This window comes from Halichondria panicea, chromosome 13, assembly GCF_963675165.1.
Source record: "Halichondria panicea chromosome 13, odHalPani1.1, whole genome shotgun sequence".
Classification (NCBI taxonomy): domain Eukaryota; kingdom Metazoa; phylum Porifera; class Demospongiae; order Suberitida; family Halichondriidae; genus Halichondria; species Halichondria panicea.
The window spans coordinates 1,579,446-1,595,990 of NC_087389.1; the positions used below are offsets into that span (position 1 = coordinate 1,579,446).

The following is a 16,545-nucleotide window of genomic DNA, read 5'->3' on the forward strand; positions in this document are numbered from 1 at the left end:
ATCTCATACTGGGCTCGATACGAAGCCGCGGTAACACGTGTTAGCTAGCTGAAGTTCTCTCTGTCTGATTAACTATGGCTGAAAGCCTTGTTCAAGCTGCTGCTCAATCAGCAGGTGGTCCTAACCTCCAAGATTTGGACGAGACTGGAAGCCAGGAGCCTGAGAGTGATGGATTCTTTGTAAAAGAGTTCTTTTGGGACAAGATAGTGGTACTCCTTGCCACTTCAATCATTGGACTTACTGCTTTGGACATTCTCACTGAGCTACTCAGAGGGGGTAGTGGAGTTGTGTGTTTTATTCCAGAGGACCTCAATTTGTCAGATGATCAGTCAGAGTATGTGAGCAGCTTCTGCTCTCGAAGTGTCCCAGATGCTCAATATGTTCCTATATTTGTCTTGATTCACGGCGTACTAATCACTGCCTGGCACTACATCTGGAAATCAAGTTTCTCAGCTCAGTTCGATTATTTTTTCTCTCTAACGAGCCATTTATCTCGATTCCGTGACGAGTTAACTGGAGAGTATCCGCTCAAGAATCTCCGAATAATCAACCGGCTTGAAACGGAGTTCTGCACTTATCGGAGAAGCAGTATTCTTCGCTGGTACCAAGTGAAACTAGTCTCTCAATTAGTCACAGCGATTGTTTCTATTCTACTGTCATTTCTTGTCTTCAACGACTTCAATGTGGACTTTACATGCAAATGGAGAGACCCTAATGATGGAATGATTACAAACGTCCCATGTATATTCGCATCTCTTCGTCTGTTTTTCCTAGTGCGTATTTTTGATACGATACTTCTCGGACTGATAATTATTGTGACGCTGTTGGCATTTTTGTGGACTTTTGTGAGGCATACAGTTGAATTAGGCTACAAAAAGGTAGCGAAGTTCTCGTTCTGTGGTGGGATAAGCCCGGAACATTATCTGCCGAAACGGCTACTGTCTACAAGAGGAATAACTCAACTATTCGTGCCAAAGATGAAGAATGACTTTGACTTCCTGCTGTTGGCTCTGTACAAGACGGACAGTGGCCTGGCGCACATATTCAAGGAAGGACAAGTGGAGAGGGAGAAAAGTGTATTCTTTGAGACAGAGATCCGTTATCTTACAAGTTATGACTACATTGACGAAGGTGAGTTGGTTAGTGTGTGGTTTGGGTGTGGGTGCTCTAACTAGCCACAAGTATGTGAATGTTGGGCTCCAAATTTGGAACTTTGCCACAAAAACACAATCTTCTCATTGTAATGGTTTACCCTAAAGCAGAGGAGGTACGACATCCGCGTGTCAAAGGAAATATTTTACACACACATTCCTTAGGTCAAAGTTCAATAGAATGTGTGTGTGGATGACACGCGGATGTCGTACCTCCTCTGACCCTAAAGTACATGCCTAAACTATACATGTACACATACTTATAGTTGTTGAAAAATGGCCTCTATTATGCTAGTGTGTATTTGTGCAGAGAACGAGCTAGCTGACAAGAAGATGGCACCCAGGTGGATAGTACCCCATGCCGCTAAAACCACATTCCAGACTGTGGAAGTTGATAGACCCATGGTAACACAGCAACTATCATGAACAGCTAATTAATATTTTATGGCAGGTGCTACCTGGAGACATAGCTGGTGTGGTGATGGGAATGGGTGTTCGTGCTCCTTGCAATAAGTATGCTCTGAGTGTGTCTTTTGGAAGTGAGGGATTCTCTCCAGCCTTGGCCAGAGTGTTTAATCATGTGAGTGTGCTATAGGTATATAGTGTGGGTGCTGTAGCATCAAATGGCTTACAAAACAAAAACATTATAGTGTTGTTCAATGTAGCACAGCAATTGATCCTCTTTCAATAGCTATCTATATTTAGCACTTTGCTATCGTTTAATGTAGCACAGCAATTAATCCTTCGTCAATAGCTATCTATATTTAGCACTTTGCTATCTATAGCACTGAGTGTGTTATTGTATCTGCACTGAGTGTGTCCCTTACACTACATGTATACCGTATTCACTTGATTAAACGCCCAGGCATTTATTTCCTAGCAGTATCTGTAGAGGGGGCGTTTAAACGAGATGGGCGCTTATTCGAAACGGGCGTTTATTGTTTTGTCTACTTCAAATTCTTGCTAATCAGCAGTTATTATGCTCTTTTTGGCTGCTGCCACAGCTCTCAGCTTCAATCTTAAGTCATAGGAGTGATGTTTCTCCCTCTGTGTCCTCTCTGCCCTCTCTGCCATCATAAATAGTATCTATTTATTCTATGCTGCCATTGTTTCAGCTGGTTCCACGTGCTAATTCATTTCTGCCCACAGTGCCACGCCCCATACATGGGGGATTATTTAAGAGGGGCGTTTATTGACAGAGACAGTTTTTACCATGGCGTTTAAACGAGATGGGCGTTTAATACGGTCCTATACATGCAATGGGTTAGTGTCTCTGTTGTGTTTTCTATAGGTTGGAGCAATCAACTTTGACCCTGAGTACAAGAACAAAGAGGAGCCGATTGTGGTGACCAAATCTCCTGCTAACATGACACTGTTTCGCTGCCATCAAGACATCTTCAGCCTGAGCACAGCACAAAACAACCAGTTCTCTATCCAGACAGACGAGGGAATATGGGATAAAGGGTATAAAACAGATTACATGGTGGTGGGCCCAGTACAAAGCAAGGAGCATCTAAGCACACGTGAGTGATTCCCTGATTATTGCATTATTGGGGGATTCTATTTATTGTGTACAGTAACCAAGTTGATAAAGAGGTTTCGGTACTACTTCTCGGAAAATTCTGTTTTACTGGTTGTGGTTCCCAAGGAAATTGAGGGGAAAAAGACAAAATTCATCGCCTTCAAGCCACCTGTAAAGTGAGCTCACATCTCTGTTTGTTTACTATACCTTTGCAGAGGCCATTTCTTTATGTAATATCTCACACTGTAGTGTAGTAAAGCGCATAAATTGTGGGCTATCAAATCATCAAAACAAGCCTCAGTTTCACTATCTTTCATTCCCCTGTAGGCTCTTTCAACCACTCGCCCACTCGGTCGCAATATCCCCTGAACGGTTGAAGTGGCCCCCCTCCCCCATAGAGACTGGCTCTAAGAACACAACCCTCTCACTTGCCTGTGGATCAGCTACCTGCACCTTTGACCTCAAACTATACAGGTGAGTATAAGCAGGGGCGGATCTAGCAGGTAGCAGAGGGTGCTCAAGCACCCCACTGACCTTGGACAAATAATTATCTTTGTGTCTCACTCATTAGCTGTGGAAGTCACTCTCAGACTTGGTATTAGCTAGCTGAGTAGCTGTAGACCTATCTATTACAGTAGAGTCTTTTAAAAGCTATGATAAAAGTTTGACTAGCTGCACTGCAGTGCAGACTAGACTCGACAAGTAAATACGGAGTGCAAGGCCAACCTCTACAATGGAAACCACAGCTAATAAAACTTTTGTTTATGTTACATTGATACCGCACCCACCGGAAATGACGTCAAAAGGGGGGGGGTAACCCTTGATTTTCGCTCGCTACCGCGCAGGATGCTCATTGCCCTTTGCTCAGCAACTACCTACCACTTTTTCTAAATCTGCCACTGATAAGACAGAGCTGCTATTGTTGAGTGTTCTACACCATTGCTCCAGGTTTATTACAGAGGAGGAAGAGGAGTCTGATGTTTCGGACAGTGAGAGCTCTGAGGAAGAGGGACCCCCTGGAAAGGGAGACAAAGAGCCCCCCAGGGAGGGAGACAAAGAGCCGCTGTTGGAGGAGAGTGGTGGTCCTACGTCAGCAGCAGCTGGTAAAGGAAGTCCACAGCTGCTCAAGAAGCAACTAAACACTGCTGATACAAACGTAGAGATTGAAATGGAACCATAGCTGACAAACCATGACTGACACTTAGTGAGTAGAGATTTTGTATTTTTTTGTATTCAATTTTCCGAAATGTATATAATTTTATAGTTTCAATATTTAGATGGATTTATGCATCAGTCTTATCAAGAACTTTCGTTTTCATGGGCGTATTTTTATACTGAGCTTGATTCCACCATAGATTGAAGAGTTAGAGGGATAGGAAACGGTTGGTATCTCGAGTAACATCCGCGCTACGCTGTGGTTTAATCGAGGCCATCACAACAATATCTATTTCTACACTCAGTGCATAATAAACTACAAGTAACTGTGCTTAGTCCGTGCAACTCACTTATATTTCAAGGTCTATACCTATTGTAGTAGTCATAACCAGCACGCTTACACGTTACATGTTCCAATAGCTCTAAAACAGCCTTGGGAACATATAACTTTATTGGAAAGTCTCTTTTTACTGGGTGTGGTCAGTCATTAGCAAGTACTACACGTGGCTCATGGACTAGGCGTGTTATAAGTTGCTGAAAGAGATGATGTCTCGAGGAAACACAGCTTTGGGAGTTACCTGACAAAAATATGGTTAATAGCCTCGTTCATAGGGCGTAGCGCGGATAATTTTCGAGGCTCCACTGCAGATTCAATGTAAAATCATCACGTGCACCACTCCGTTTCCTATCCCTCTAACTCTTCAATCTATGATTCCACAAGGGTATTATTTGGTGTACACAACTGTACTAGTTGCCAAGCATGTGGGCTGTTACACATACGTCATGTGACTATGTGGACATGCATGTTTGTGGTCGGTGTTCTATTTGACCAATTAACACTAAGCCACACACTCTGTTATGTGGTCATTGCATACCCTCAGGTGCACCTCTACTATAGAGCAGTGTATTGTTATCAGATTGCCTTACTACTCTTATTTGGCAATTATACAGTTTGCTATCAAGCAATAACAATATTAGACAATCATATCTGCGGCCAGAGAGCTGACCAATGGGATTGCAGCATAGGAACAATGGGAAATCATTCAATAGACACGGCACACGTGATTTAACTACATTCATTCGGCAATAGCAAACCACAAGATAAGAAATAGAGAGGTGGTTCTCTCTAAGTTAGGAAAACACTCTAAGCTTAGGAATTAACCTTGATTGGTGGTATATGTGTAGACTAGAGGTTTTGGTGTTCTAAGCTACAAGACAAAGCTACTCCTGAGTTAGTCAAAACATGTCAGGCAAAGACAAGGTAAGTGATCACACAGTTTACACAGGAACACACAAACCACTTGAGATATTACATACATGTACAAACCACATACCCTGAGGCTACACAACCAGTACAGTAATTACAGCCAAAACAAGGGAGTAATAATTATACATTATTTGTTCTCGTCCCCCTCTTTTATAGAGGCTTGATCCGGGGACGGACTGGGACAGCGAGGAGGAATGGGAGGAGAGAGAGAGACTGGTGGTCGCCAACACACACACACAGCACTGGAACAACGACAAAGCCGAGCAGACTGCTACATCGCCAGGGTTTGTGGCGTTTGTGAGGAACGATGTGGGCTGTGGGGGGTGGAGGAAGGGTGGAGCACTCATGGACCCCACACAGAGCAAAAAGGCATCTGCACAACCAGAAACAGTGAGTACCGAATCGGGTTAATTTCATATGGTGGAAATGTTGGTATTTTTCGTATTGTAGAGGATTATCCTGAAATCAAAATTGCAAAATTACAATAGGTTTTACGTCACCATTCTGAGCTGTACGAACATTTAGAATACAAAATAGGTAGTGCATACGAAAATGTGCACTAACGAAAATTACGTATAATTACACTAAGATTGAGTTATTTTTTACTGTCTACACTATAGAGGCCTTGTATCAGCTGCGACCAGCCCACGACAGTATGGCACTCAGCGGAGAGGTTTACCTGTGATGCAGACAATGCTGGCGACCCACAGGAGTTGAGAGCTCACAACCAGCTGTGTACGGCATGTGCCACGGACGAAGAGAAGTGCTCAGAATGCCCATACCATCCCGACTCTTTCTACAAGAATGATGTGGACGAGAACAGAGTACCAGAAGTTGTCTGGAGAGCCTGAGGGGACACTTAGTGACACTGACCCTGTATGTGAGAACTGCATATATACTTAGTGTGCAATAATAATTCAGTATTGCCTGTACCAAGAGTATTATTCTTGCCTGTACCTAATGTTCATTTAATTAGCTTTCTTGCGAGTTTGATCAATTATTATTAGAGGCTACAGTTTTTCTGAATTTGGGGTGTAACTGCGGACTGTGCAACTATAGACATTTATCTCTTAGGAAACAGTTTTTTGGACCATCCAATTTGTCTGTCACATTTCATGTAGTGTGGTCAGATTTGTCTGTAGTGGGAAATTCCCAAATGTTTACACAAGTAAATACCTCAATAATCCACAAACAGTCAACTAGTATAGTGTCTAGCTAGCTAGCTATAATAGCCAGCCAGCCAGCAAGAGAATGAGTTTCTTACAGGATTCCATTGGCAGTAACAAAGCAGAGGAGCTGGATGACTCTAACAAAGAAGATGGGATCAAGCCCAGAGAGTTTTTCTGGGACAACATTGTTCTGTTTGTGGTCTCTTCAATCATTGGACTTGCAGCCATTGATGTTGTCACTGAGTTTATTCGAGGGGGTGATGTCTCTTGCTTCTCTCCACAAGGTGTGGAGTTGAGTGAAGCACAAGGGGCCTACATCAACAGCTTCTGTGCCGGGTCCCTACCCTCGGGAGCCTATATTCCTGCCTTTATGGTTATTCATGCCGTACTCATCACCCTGCCACACTATCTCTGGCTCAATCACTATGGCGGAAATTTCGATTTCTTCTTCCAATTGGCCTCGTCTCTGAAACGACTCCGCGAGAAAGGAGAGCATGTCCACGAGAATTTAGTGATTGTGAATCAACTCGAAACCACGTTCAGTACTTACGGACGCAACGCCATATTCACATTCTATGTTTTAAAACTAATAGCCCAGTTGTTTTTCTCTTTGATTGGTATTGGTTTTGTTATCGGTTTTTTCTTTCAAAGCTTCGATTCGAACTTCATGTGCCCTAGAGACTTTGACAATTCTACTGAGGACCAATTTTGGCCATTAGAGACAGATGTTGTGTGTGTGTTTGAGGCATTGGGACTGTTGCAGACGCTCTGGTGGGCCGAGATAGCACTCCTTGCTTTTGTAGTGTTAGGTTTATTCTGGGCTCTCATCTGGTGTCTAAGTACCCACTCAAGTGAACTGGGAGCCAAGGCAGTTGCTCAATTCTCATTCCAATCCGGCCTAGCCCCCACCTTCTATGTCCCCTCTGTCCCAGCACCTCGCTGGCTGCGTCGATGCTTCACCTCACTACCATGGGTATCTGGTTCAGGTCCCAGGATACGGTCAGACCTCGACTTCCTCCTCTTGAAGCTGTATCGAACAGACAATGGCCTCGGACATGTCTTCAGAGAGGTGCAGATTGAGAAAGAGATTAAAACACTGGCTGATGATGACCAGAGGAGACTGCACCTTCATTCATCCAAGCAGGGGAATCTCAAGGCTGACAATGGTATTATATTACACAGTTTGTGAGAATTGTATTATATTCCCCCCTCAGCTTATGAGCGTAAGAAGGACTTGAGGGACAGGCAGCAAGATGAGCAAGACCTCAAGTGGAAGTTCTCCAAGGTGGCTATGAAGAAGGGTGTGTATAGAGACTTCAAAACGTTACCCAGCACCCAGCAACTGGTAAGTTGACCTCAACTGTACAACACATTGTGGCTGGAATGTATTTAGTCTACACCACAAGTGCGTGCATAGTTGGAGTGGGTATGTTGTTTGTCATGGAAACCATGCAATTAATTTTGGCATTTCACACAGGTACTGACTGACACTATGAGGGGAGCAGTTATTGGTTTTGGACAGAGAGCTCCTCACAGTAAGAATGCTGTCTCTATTTCGTTTGGTGACACTGGTTATGCTCCAGCCTTGGGCAGAGTTTTTGGTAGAGTAAGTTATGAAAATGTTCTCACAACAACTTCTTACACAATAAATCCTTTCAGGTAGCCTCGCTGAACTTTAGCCCTGACTTCAATCCAGAGAGTGAGGATGAGGTGGTGAATGTGACGCAGTATAGGACCTCCATGGTGTCCCTACTCTTCCCAGAGAATATCCTCTCCAGCCCAACCAGCGACTTCAATATGGTGAGGTTTATTGTCACCTAAAAACACCACACTCAGTGAGGCGTTCAACCATCTACGTACTGTAGTTTGTGGACAAGTTGCGGACCATCTGGGTACCACCTGGCACCAACCCTAACTTCAGTAGCACCAGCTTTATCGTTGTGGGACCCATTCCAAAAGAAAAGGATTTCAGCATCACTACTGGTGAGTGCATGTGCATTCTAATTGTATTAAAGTTATTCGTCGTTTGAAAGAAACTTTTTTCAATCGAAACTTTTTTTTATCAGTTGATCTCCTCTTTGAACACATCTACGGATGTCTGGAACAAGACGCTGTGCTGTTGACTGTCCACCCTCTGGAGATTGCTGGCAAGAATGTGAGGGACAGCTTCCTCAGCTACGAGCCTAACAAGCCTCAGTGAGTAACCACCTTTAGTCTCAATCCCTACCCCCAACATAATAATATTATTATAGTGATGTGATTGACTACCGTATAGCGCAACATTTTCGAGGGCTTAATTTTTGCTGTTTTCGTGGGTCAGCAACGCTACACGAAGAATTATCTATAATGTGCGTGCAAAGATTAAACGCATGGCCTGGGATTGCTTGCAGTAAGCAGTCTCAACCCACGAAATTTAGGCCATTCCACGAATAAGTGCCTCGAAAATGTTGCGCTATACGGTATATACCACTCATGCATTACCCCCCCCCCCCCCCCCCCCCAGTGGCTTACACTTACAGAGCAGCTTGTACAAGTTAATAGTCCTTATATTCCATTTAAAATAGGCTGTACAAGTAGCTTAGACAATAATGTCTTTAACAATGTTTTATTGCTAACCCCTAACCTGCAGCTTTGTACCTTTGAAGCAAGCTCCACCTATGGTTACTAGTGAGGAGACTGAGTGGCCTGCTAGAAAGAGTACCCTGGAGGCAACAACGGAAACATCCTTTGCCAGTGGAGCCACACCCTCTATTAGTGTAGCCACACCCACCAGTGGTCAAGTAGCCGTGCAGGTTCTTCAACCACAACAGTCTGACAAATATGCAAAATTGTCAAGGTGAGTTTTTTTACAATGACATACGCCTACATACGCACTTGTGCAGCCCCCAACCAAACGTAGCACACACACTTACCATGCACACACACACAGTACACACACTTACTATACAAACACGCGCACACGCACACACACACACACACACGCACGCGCACACACACACACACACACACACACACGCACACGCACACAGCCTCCCTCCCCCCCATATGGATGACCATCCTTATGAGTTCCCAGTTACTGTGTGGTCCGGTGGAACAGAGGTCAGAGTGCAGTTCTCTACCTATCGCTACACCAATAATCCTTCAGTGAGACGACCCAAAAAGTTTGAGCCGCCCCCAAAGGAAGAGCCCACACCTCTTAAGACCATGCCCACATTGGAGGCTAAAAGTGACGAGAAGAAAGATGTCGTACCTAAAGAGAAGAATGTGAACTTGCAAGCTTAAGTTTAGATCTAATACTAACTTTCGTAGCCATTAATCATTAACTAAACATTATCTTTGTAGGTTTAGCTCACAGGCCTACCATCTAGAGGTAACAATCTTCCTGACAACCATAGAGACTGTACATATAAACTCTTCCTCAGCTTTCAGAAAATCAAAAACAGATTATAGCCAAGGTCAAAAGATGACAAATTCTGAAATTGGATCAAAGTCATGGCTAACGTTACTGCAACTACCCCCTCATAATTATATACATGCATGTAGATATTTAATCAATGGCCTGGTTTAGGGACTCTTTCACAGCTGCCATAACTGTATTCAATTTAAACGATTTTCTGAGCTAACAATGAAAATACTATATCGTTGGTTTATATTTGGGAGATGAAAGATCTTGCCCATTTCGACCAAATACCCATGGTCCAATGCCGAAAAATGACAATTCTGGCCTGAACAAAATTTAAGCGAAGTTGTAAAAATTTCAAGACAAACAATAATTATTATTGACAATAAATAAATAACTAATTAAAAACAATAATTATAACAGTCAGAGTGTTCACATGTGCTCATATTGTAAGGGGTGTGGTCTCATCATCCGTACTTATAATGGACGGTCGATGGATGACATCAGTGTGGTGGTCATACTTGAGTCTCACACTGCAGTCCAGCTGTATCCGAGTGAAGTCCGGGTGGAAGGTCAAGAAGAAGAAAACAAAACTCAGAGCCAGGAGCCACTCCGTCCCTGTGCTGATGACATGGAAAGCGTAGCCCTGTGTGTGTGAGAGGTATATAGGGTACAAGTGAGTGGGTGTATGAGGGAGGGTACAATGAATGAGTGGGTGTGACAATGAGTGAGTGCATGTGCTGCTTACCCCATCTCCTGCCTCCCAAAAGAAAGTTCCTGCAGCGTTGTGTTGCTTATGGTGCTCATTGATTGCGTACATACCAGTAACAATAGCTGTAAGACAAAGAACACAATCATACGTACACGTGTAAAAACAATATCTATCAAAGACACTCGATTGCTAAATACGGCATTTTTCTAAACCTCTCCACTACAATTATACACACATGATCGACTCACTAGTAACAAGCATGAGAGTTGAGAAGCCAGCCATGAAGACTCTGGTGAGGACCATACAGGGGCCAACGTAGGGAGTCATTCGAGACCTCCACAGACGCACAGTGATAACACTTTGCAACCAGAAATAAATAATACCAGAACCAAACGCCATGAATGCTCCGATAAAATGCATAGTATGTACATTGTCGTTCTGTGTGTGTGTGTGTGTGTGTGTGTGTGTGTGTGTGTGTGTGTGTGTGTGTGTGTGTATGCGTGTCAGAGGGGAAAGTTTGAGGACAATGACAATTACTTGACCAGTGTAAGAGAAAGCAGACTATTATAATGTGGTGTGTGTGTACTCACCTGAAAGCTGCCTACTGTGAGCAAACCCACTGCAGAAATGAGACCAGCGATTAGACTGGTCATGTTCAAACAGTGCATCTCAGGCATACTTCGGTGGTAGTAGTGATGCAAGTGTCTGTACCGCAAGCACAACACCACCAACACTGCAGGAGGGTAAGAGTGGATAAACGTTTACATGGACATGGTAGGGAAAGTTGAACATAGCTGTGGCACTGTGGCCATAAATGTGTCCTGGTGAACTGGGCCGGCTAGCGACTAACAGACTTACTGAATATTGTACCCACACCGCAAACGAAGGTGAACACACAACTCTCAGGGACTTTCCCTCCAGTGTCACTGAATAATGAGAAGGCCCGGATTAATGCCCACACTTAGCTAACATTAATTTTGTATAACTAATAATTATAATAGCTCGGACAAACTGTACCTTATGTAAGGAAGGAATGCCGTGACATGACTCTCCTGTACAGCAATGATGTAACTGCAATAATTTAGAGATGACCATAAATTATTCATGTATACAGTCAGCAAATGACATCAATGCACTGAACTTATAGTGATTCGTGCATGCTTGTCGAACCTCCTCGACTCTGGTCAGTATCTAAAGGTCCTTATCACGTTGATTATAATTATGAAAGCTCACAGCGATCATAATTTATATCTCTGATATAGTGCAAAGGTAATAATTACCTTCTGGGTTATTTGTAAGCAGCAACATTAATTTGGTGTGATTGAATCTGAAAGCTCTCATTTCAAGACACTAACTATGATATTTGTTGTGGAAATCACACTTGTGGAAATCACACTTGTGTTATGCATCGACAACATAAACTATATCCAGATATAATATAGGGCCAGTAAAGATCAAAGATGTCATGCACAACCTTAACCACAGTATCTATAAATTACCAGACAAACGTACTTACGTGATCACAAATCCAATACTCATAAAGATCCCAAAGAACACTAGAATGAGCTCCAGGCCATAGTTGGAGCAGCGCTCTAAGCAAGGCATGGTGAAGCAGCTACGCAATTCCTTCTAATTAATTACCTCAAAGGTTCCTTATAAAGTAAGAAAAACCACACCAAAGTAGAAATGGGTGGAGATTGCAAGCGGCTCAAAGTACGTCATGTGGTTAATAATTTGTTAAAATGGCGACCTTTCCCCAAGACCACCTACCAATAATTATGGGGGGTTCTAATTGATAAGGGACAGATTTACTTCACACGAAAAATAATGAAGAAATGTGTACAAATAATGAAGTACTAGATCTAGTTAACTAGTTTGACAAAAAAACAAATGAAGTATAGAAAAAATAAAGGAGCTAGTTTGACAAACAAATGAAGTAGTAAATATGAAACTTCTAAGTATATTAAGTAAGTCAGTTTCAACGTGTATGCCAATTTGCGAGGGTTTGGCCTAATGTAAAATGTATGCAAAATGTGAAGCTCCTATTGGAGCTCCTCTGAGTAGAGAGCTTTCATATCTTCGAATGCTTTTAGGAGAGCATCTCCAAACTTCCTCGAGTCTGTTTCAGGACAATTCCTCTTGGTGTGTATACTGAAGTTGACTGTAGAAAAACACCAAGATATGATAGCATGTACAAAATGGAGTAAAAATTAATTCTTACTGTCATCTTCGCCGACAATGATGTACGAGATTCCATACCCGTCCTCAGTCACGGTACCAAACCCACCCATGCACGAGGAGACATTTATGTCCCACAGAGGAGTGGACTTGACTGGCGTTTGGGAGGTGGAGAGGGTGAAGGAGAGATTGAAGGCCTGTGTGTGTGTGTGTGTGTGTGTGTGTGTGTGCGTGTGTGTGTGTGCGTGCGTGCATGCGTGTGTGTGTGTGTGTGTGAGTTGTTTAGGTGTGGTGACACAGTTGAAGGATAGTCTTACCTTGTCAGTGAAGAGTTTGGGCATTGGGTCGAGCTTCAAGCCCTTGGCAACAACGTAGAGCCCAAACAGATGTCTGTCCACTCCCAGTCCCCTCATGGCCTCCATCTTGTAGCCACTCTGGACTCTGCATTGGGGACAAAAGATTGTTACAGACGTAAATATGAACTTTAACAAGTGTGGAGGCCAGTGTATGTGTAGCTAGGAAACAACCTACTCAATGGCCTTTTTCAGCATCTTCTTGACGTTGTCCCTGGACACAGTGGGGTCATCAAAGGACTTGACAAACGCGACAGAATCATCAGACACTGGACGAATGGTCTCAGTCCTGCCCTCATAGTACAGCCTGGTAGTGGCAGACTCATACGTGAGCACAAACTTCTGGTGCAGTCGGTAGTAGGTCAATTGAATAGCCATCTGCATAAAGAGAGAGACATCAAGTATATATTAGCTTACATAATTACACAGACAGTATGTTTCTCACCTGAAACCACCCATCAGGACTGAGCCTACATTTCTTAGGAATCCTTTTTCCATAGCTAGGTGTGACTGAGAGCAGATCAGAGTCCGCAATCATCACCTCAAGGTTCTCTCGTGCTTCCTTCAGATCACCTTCAAAACCATCCAACTCCCACTCAAGCCTGCATTAATACATAGCATCTCATACAAAAACTGTACGTAGAGCAAAGGCAAAAAAATTAAGATAATTAATAATGTGCACTGCAGTGTATGCTCTCTTTTGCTTACTTTGTTGGAGGCATGAGCTGAACATCTTTGTCTTCATCAGGGAGGTCCACTACATGTCCTTGTTCATCGTATACTTGTCTCTCGGATGTGAGAGTATACTCCCAGAGCTGCGAACAAATGGTAGCATCCAAAGGTGTGTGCTCTACATTGGCCCCTGTAGTCCCATTAGGGGTGACTATCACTTGTACACTCTTGTCAAACCATCGATTGTTCACATCACCATGGAAAAGCATCTGAGATACAGCTGTCAAATCCTACACATGAGAAAACAAAATAGTCTTTAAAGCACAGCATAAACTTTCAGTACATTCACTCTCTTGCTAATACGATAAACAATAATATTATAGTTTCATTATGACAGAAAATACAGTACTTGTTTCATTAAACGCCCGGATGTTTTCTTCTAACGACGTCTGTATATAGATCTAGAAAGGGCGTTTAAACTGAGATGGGCGATTATTCGAAACTGAACATCCTTTCTCGACCCCTTTGCGTCGGTATATCTCTCTCTGTATATCTATTATGCTGTATATCTATTCATGTGTATCTATGTTGTACAGTATGACTATCTATGCATATGATAGCTGCCATGCTTCCCACTGGTTCCACGCAGAGGAGGTTCGACAGGGTCAAAAGGTCATTAATGAATCAATCACGTGTTCCACCCCTGAGGTACATCAGTAGGAAGCAAGAAATTCTATGAACTCTGACCAAGACAGAGCTTTTACCGGGCCCTGGGCGTTTAATTAAATACGGTAATACAATTCCAAGTACTTACTGAACTTTCTACTGGGTTTGACTGCAGGACAAGCATTCCTGTTGAAGAGTCAATGAGTTTGAGTATCTTGCTGTTGACTGGATTCTTCTCTAGTCTGTTGCGTACCTCCGCCCATTTTGCCCGAGGGAGAGCAGTGAATGCAGCCACACACGACTGGTCCTCTTCATCTGTGCACAGTGTGGGGGGGAAACTAGTGTTAGTAGTGTGGTTATGTGCTGAGGTACAGAGTTACCTCCAGCAAGTTCAATCACTTTCTCTAGCTGCTTCTTGATTTGCTTGGGAGATATAAGTTTCCCATTCTTGAGATTGAACAATTCTATTGCAAAGAACTTTCCTTTTCTGTGTAGACATAGTACAACACCCTATTAACACTTGGTACCACAATATTTAATGCACAGATCAAGACTTACCTAATAACGACGCCATGGGTGGGGTTTTGATCACCATACCAGACGATTTTGTCCCTCTCCACACCAGGAATTCTAGTAGTGCAATGAAGATGCTTGAAGTTGGCAGAGCACATTGGAACCACATTGTTGGCTATAGCATTCTTAGCAGTGTGTTGAGCCACTTCAGACTGATACCTGAATCAAACATAAGGTGTTGTAAGCATGCATGCATATAAAAAAAAAGACATGGCTCTGTATAGAAAGTAACACTTACTTCATGCAAAAGTAGAGCATGCCGGCAGCTCGATCTACTCCATGAGATGTTGGATTCTTGTAGTTGGCCAGTGCGAAATAGTTGGAGTTAACTGCAACATACACATGTACGTGTGAGTGTGCGTAATGTGCGAGCTAAAGCATCACAAACTCAGCTTACAGGAAATGGGTGACCTTTGCCGAAGGTATATGAAATTAGCCCACCATTCCTTGATCCAATTGCGATTGGTCCAAGACCTAAAAGTTTCAGCAACAACAAAAGAGTATTAAATTTTGACCTTAATTAAGACATGCCAATCAGCAATAATTGGTGACCACTTAGCAAGGAATTTAGCACCGTCACCTTAGCTTTAGCAGCAGTTGCAGTTTCCAACCCTGATCCAGGGGAAATGCTTTCACAGCCTGAGAGTAAAGAAAGAAATAATAATAATAAGGGGATTGTGATTATCTTTTTTTTTATACGTACTGCTTTCGTGGCTTCATATTCTTCAGAGGTGAGCAGTGGTCTCACAGAGTTCAGGTACCTGAGATATGGTAAATAAGCATGCAAAGGTCACCTTTAAGCACCCTAGTTGACCTTTAGGTGTATTCATGCATTGAATTAACACTGTAAACAGGTACTGGGGTAGGGGTGTAACCAGGAGTGCTAATTATAGCTACGAATATCATACATACTTTTTGAGAGTAGCCTTGAGCGGAGGGACAGGCAGTGAGGGAAGGTAGTCTTGGTAGTTACCTAGTCCTTTGTTCTTGGAACCCACGAGTGCAAGCATCAGCATGTACCACACCTACGAGAAATTATAATGGATAATACGTATGTACGTAAAACAATACACTTTCAGCAAAACACTTAGTGAAAAAATACAATCAACACAATAGATCGACTAGATCTCTATCTAGCATCAATCGCAATACACACTCTGTTTCGGCTAGGGGCAGTACCTTGTTCACTGGATTTTTGGGAGTCAGAAACCATCCATTACAAGCAAGTAAAAACCTAATCACCATCACTTTCATCACCACCGCAAAAAACAGAAGTAAGATGCCACCAATCGCACCAAACAGCACAGATAGAAATGTCTTGAGAGCTTGCAGTGAATGCACAACATAGCCCATGTCTTGGAGTACTTTATCCAGCGGCAGGTCAAAACGCTGTTCCAAGTGCGGATAGAGAGCATAGTTCAAAGCAGCCCCCATCCCTCCAGCCAACATGAGTGCAGCCATAGCCCATGGCTCGATGAAATTAGGAATGTTATTAGCTACTCTTGACGTCTGTTGTGATGCCATAGCGATCCAAAATCTATAGCTCTATATGTATATCTCTCTCAGACCGCCCTGGCCGGCTAGGGTGTATTCTTTTGTTTATCAATGAAAAATCGAATGGAAAGAAGGGTGTGGCATTGTAGCTACATTCCTGTGGCATTGTAGCTACATTCCTGCGGTTATGTTTATTAACAGTGTTAATAACTGAGTGAAAAATAAAGATAATT

The 16,545-nt window shown here is 43.0% G+C and overlaps 4 protein-coding genes across 4 annotated transcripts; 2 read left to right on the forward strand and 2 right to left on the reverse strand.

The window, feature by feature from the left end:
- The first annotated feature begins 21 nt into the window (after positions 1-21).
- LOC135346348 (uncharacterized) lies at positions 22-6,080 on the forward strand. Its single transcript, XM_064543940.1, has 9 exons — positions 22-1,131; positions 1,462-1,556; positions 1,603-1,731; positions 2,443-2,674; positions 2,729-2,849; positions 3,001-3,147; positions 3,622-5,089; positions 5,252-5,485; positions 5,716-6,080. The coding sequence occupies exons 1-7, from the start codon at positions 75-77 to the stop codon at positions 3,851-3,853; spliced, it is 2,013 nt and encodes a 670-aa protein (XP_064400010.1). The 5' UTR covers positions 22-74; the 3' UTR covers positions 3,854-5,089; positions 5,252-5,485; positions 5,716-6,080.
- A 219-nt stretch (positions 6,081-6,299) lies between these two features.
- Positions 6,300-9,726, forward strand: LOC135346347 (uncharacterized). The gene is made up of 8 exons (XM_064543939.1): positions 6,300-7,430; positions 7,479-7,609; positions 7,742-7,870; positions 7,924-8,064; positions 8,130-8,247; positions 8,331-8,460; positions 8,894-9,100; positions 9,294-9,726. The coding sequence occupies exons 1-8, from the start codon at positions 6,347-6,349 to the stop codon at positions 9,544-9,546; spliced, it is 2,193 nt and encodes a 730-aa protein (XP_064400009.1). The 5' UTR covers positions 6,300-6,346; the 3' UTR covers positions 9,547-9,726.
- A 293-nt stretch (positions 9,727-10,019) lies between these two features.
- LOC135346351 (DNA damage-regulated autophagy modulator protein 1-like) lies at positions 10,020-12,054 on the reverse strand. The gene is made up of 7 exons (XM_064543943.1): positions 11,893-12,054; positions 11,394-11,447; positions 11,235-11,302; positions 10,967-11,109; positions 10,625-10,814; positions 10,413-10,498; positions 10,020-10,310 (listed from the first exon to the last, which is right to left on the reverse strand). Exons 1-7 carry the CDS (start codon positions 11,979-11,981, stop codon positions 10,107-10,109), a joined length of 834 nt encoding a protein of 277 aa, XP_064400013.1. The 5' UTR covers positions 11,982-12,054; the 3' UTR covers positions 10,020-10,106.
- Positions 12,055-12,183: 129 nt separating this feature from the next.
- On the reverse strand, positions 12,184-16,439 carry LOC135346846 (carnitine O-palmitoyltransferase 1, liver isoform-like). Its single transcript, XM_064544601.1, has 15 exons — positions 15,998-16,439; positions 15,731-15,843; positions 15,522-15,579; positions 15,399-15,457; positions 15,216-15,292; positions 15,057-15,147; positions 14,804-14,977; positions 14,626-14,732; positions 14,394-14,560; positions 13,616-13,869; positions 13,353-13,509; positions 13,086-13,285; positions 12,872-12,995; positions 12,598-12,751; positions 12,184-12,537 (listed from the first exon to the last, which is right to left on the reverse strand). Exons 1-15 carry the CDS (start codon positions 16,340-16,342, stop codon positions 12,419-12,421), a joined length of 2,199 nt encoding a protein of 732 aa, XP_064400671.1. The 5' UTR covers positions 16,343-16,439; the 3' UTR covers positions 12,184-12,418.
- Positions 16,440-16,545: the final 106 nt, after the last annotated feature.

What these genes read in the sequence shown, in the direction of transcription:
- LOC135346348 (XM_064543940.1), top strand. Translation starts at nt 75, where the DNA reads ATGGCTGAAAGCCTTGTTCAAGCTGCTGCTCAATCAGCAGGTGGTCCT. An exon ending in CAAGGAGCATCTAAGCACAC is followed by an intron (nt 2,675 to 2,728) that starts GTGAGTGATTCC and finishes TATTGTGTACAG; the next exon opens with TAACCAAGTTGATAAAGAGG. An exon ending in TTTGACCTCAAACTATACAG is followed by an intron (nt 3,148 to 3,621) that starts GTGAGTATAAGC and finishes CCATTGCTCCAG; the next exon opens with GTTTATTACAGAGGAGGAAG.
- LOC135346347 (XM_064543939.1), top strand. Translation starts at nt 6,347, where the DNA reads ATGAGTTTCTTACAGGATTCCATTGGCAGTAACAAAGCAGAGGAGCTG. An exon ending in GAATCTCAAGGCTGACAATG is followed by an intron (nt 7,431 to 7,478) that starts GTATTATATTAC and finishes TTCCCCCCTCAG; the next exon opens with CTTATGAGCGTAAGAAGGAC. An exon ending in GGATTTCAGCATCACTACTG is followed by an intron (nt 8,248 to 8,330) that starts GTGAGTGCATGT and finishes TTTTTTTATCAG; the next exon opens with TTGATCTCCTCTTTGAACAC.
- LOC135346351 (XM_064543943.1), bottom strand. Translation starts at nt 11,981, where the DNA reads ATGCCTTGCTTAGAGCGCTGCTCCAACTATGGCCTGGAGCTCATTCTA. An exon ending in TCACAGTAGGCAGCTTTCAG is followed by an intron (nt 10,815 to 10,966) that starts GTGAGTACACAC and finishes ACACACACACAG; the next exon opens with AACGACAATGTACATACTAT. An exon ending in TTTGGGAGGCAGGAGATGGG is followed by an intron (nt 10,311 to 10,412) that starts GTAAGCAGCACA and finishes TCACACACACAG; the next exon opens with GGCTACGCTTTCCATGTCAT.
- LOC135346846 (XM_064544601.1), bottom strand. Translation starts at nt 16,342, where the DNA reads ATGGCATCACAACAGACGTCAAGAGTAGCTAATAACATTCCTAATTTC. An exon ending in CCAAAAATCCAGTGAACAAG is followed by an intron (nt 15,844 to 15,997) that starts GTACTGCCCCTA and finishes AATTTCTCGTAG; the next exon opens with GTGTGGTACATGCTGATGCT. An exon ending in ACCCATGGCGTCGTTATTAG is followed by an intron (nt 14,733 to 14,803) that starts GTAAGTCTTGAT and finishes ATGTCTACACAG; the next exon opens with AAAAGGAAAGTTCTTTGCAA.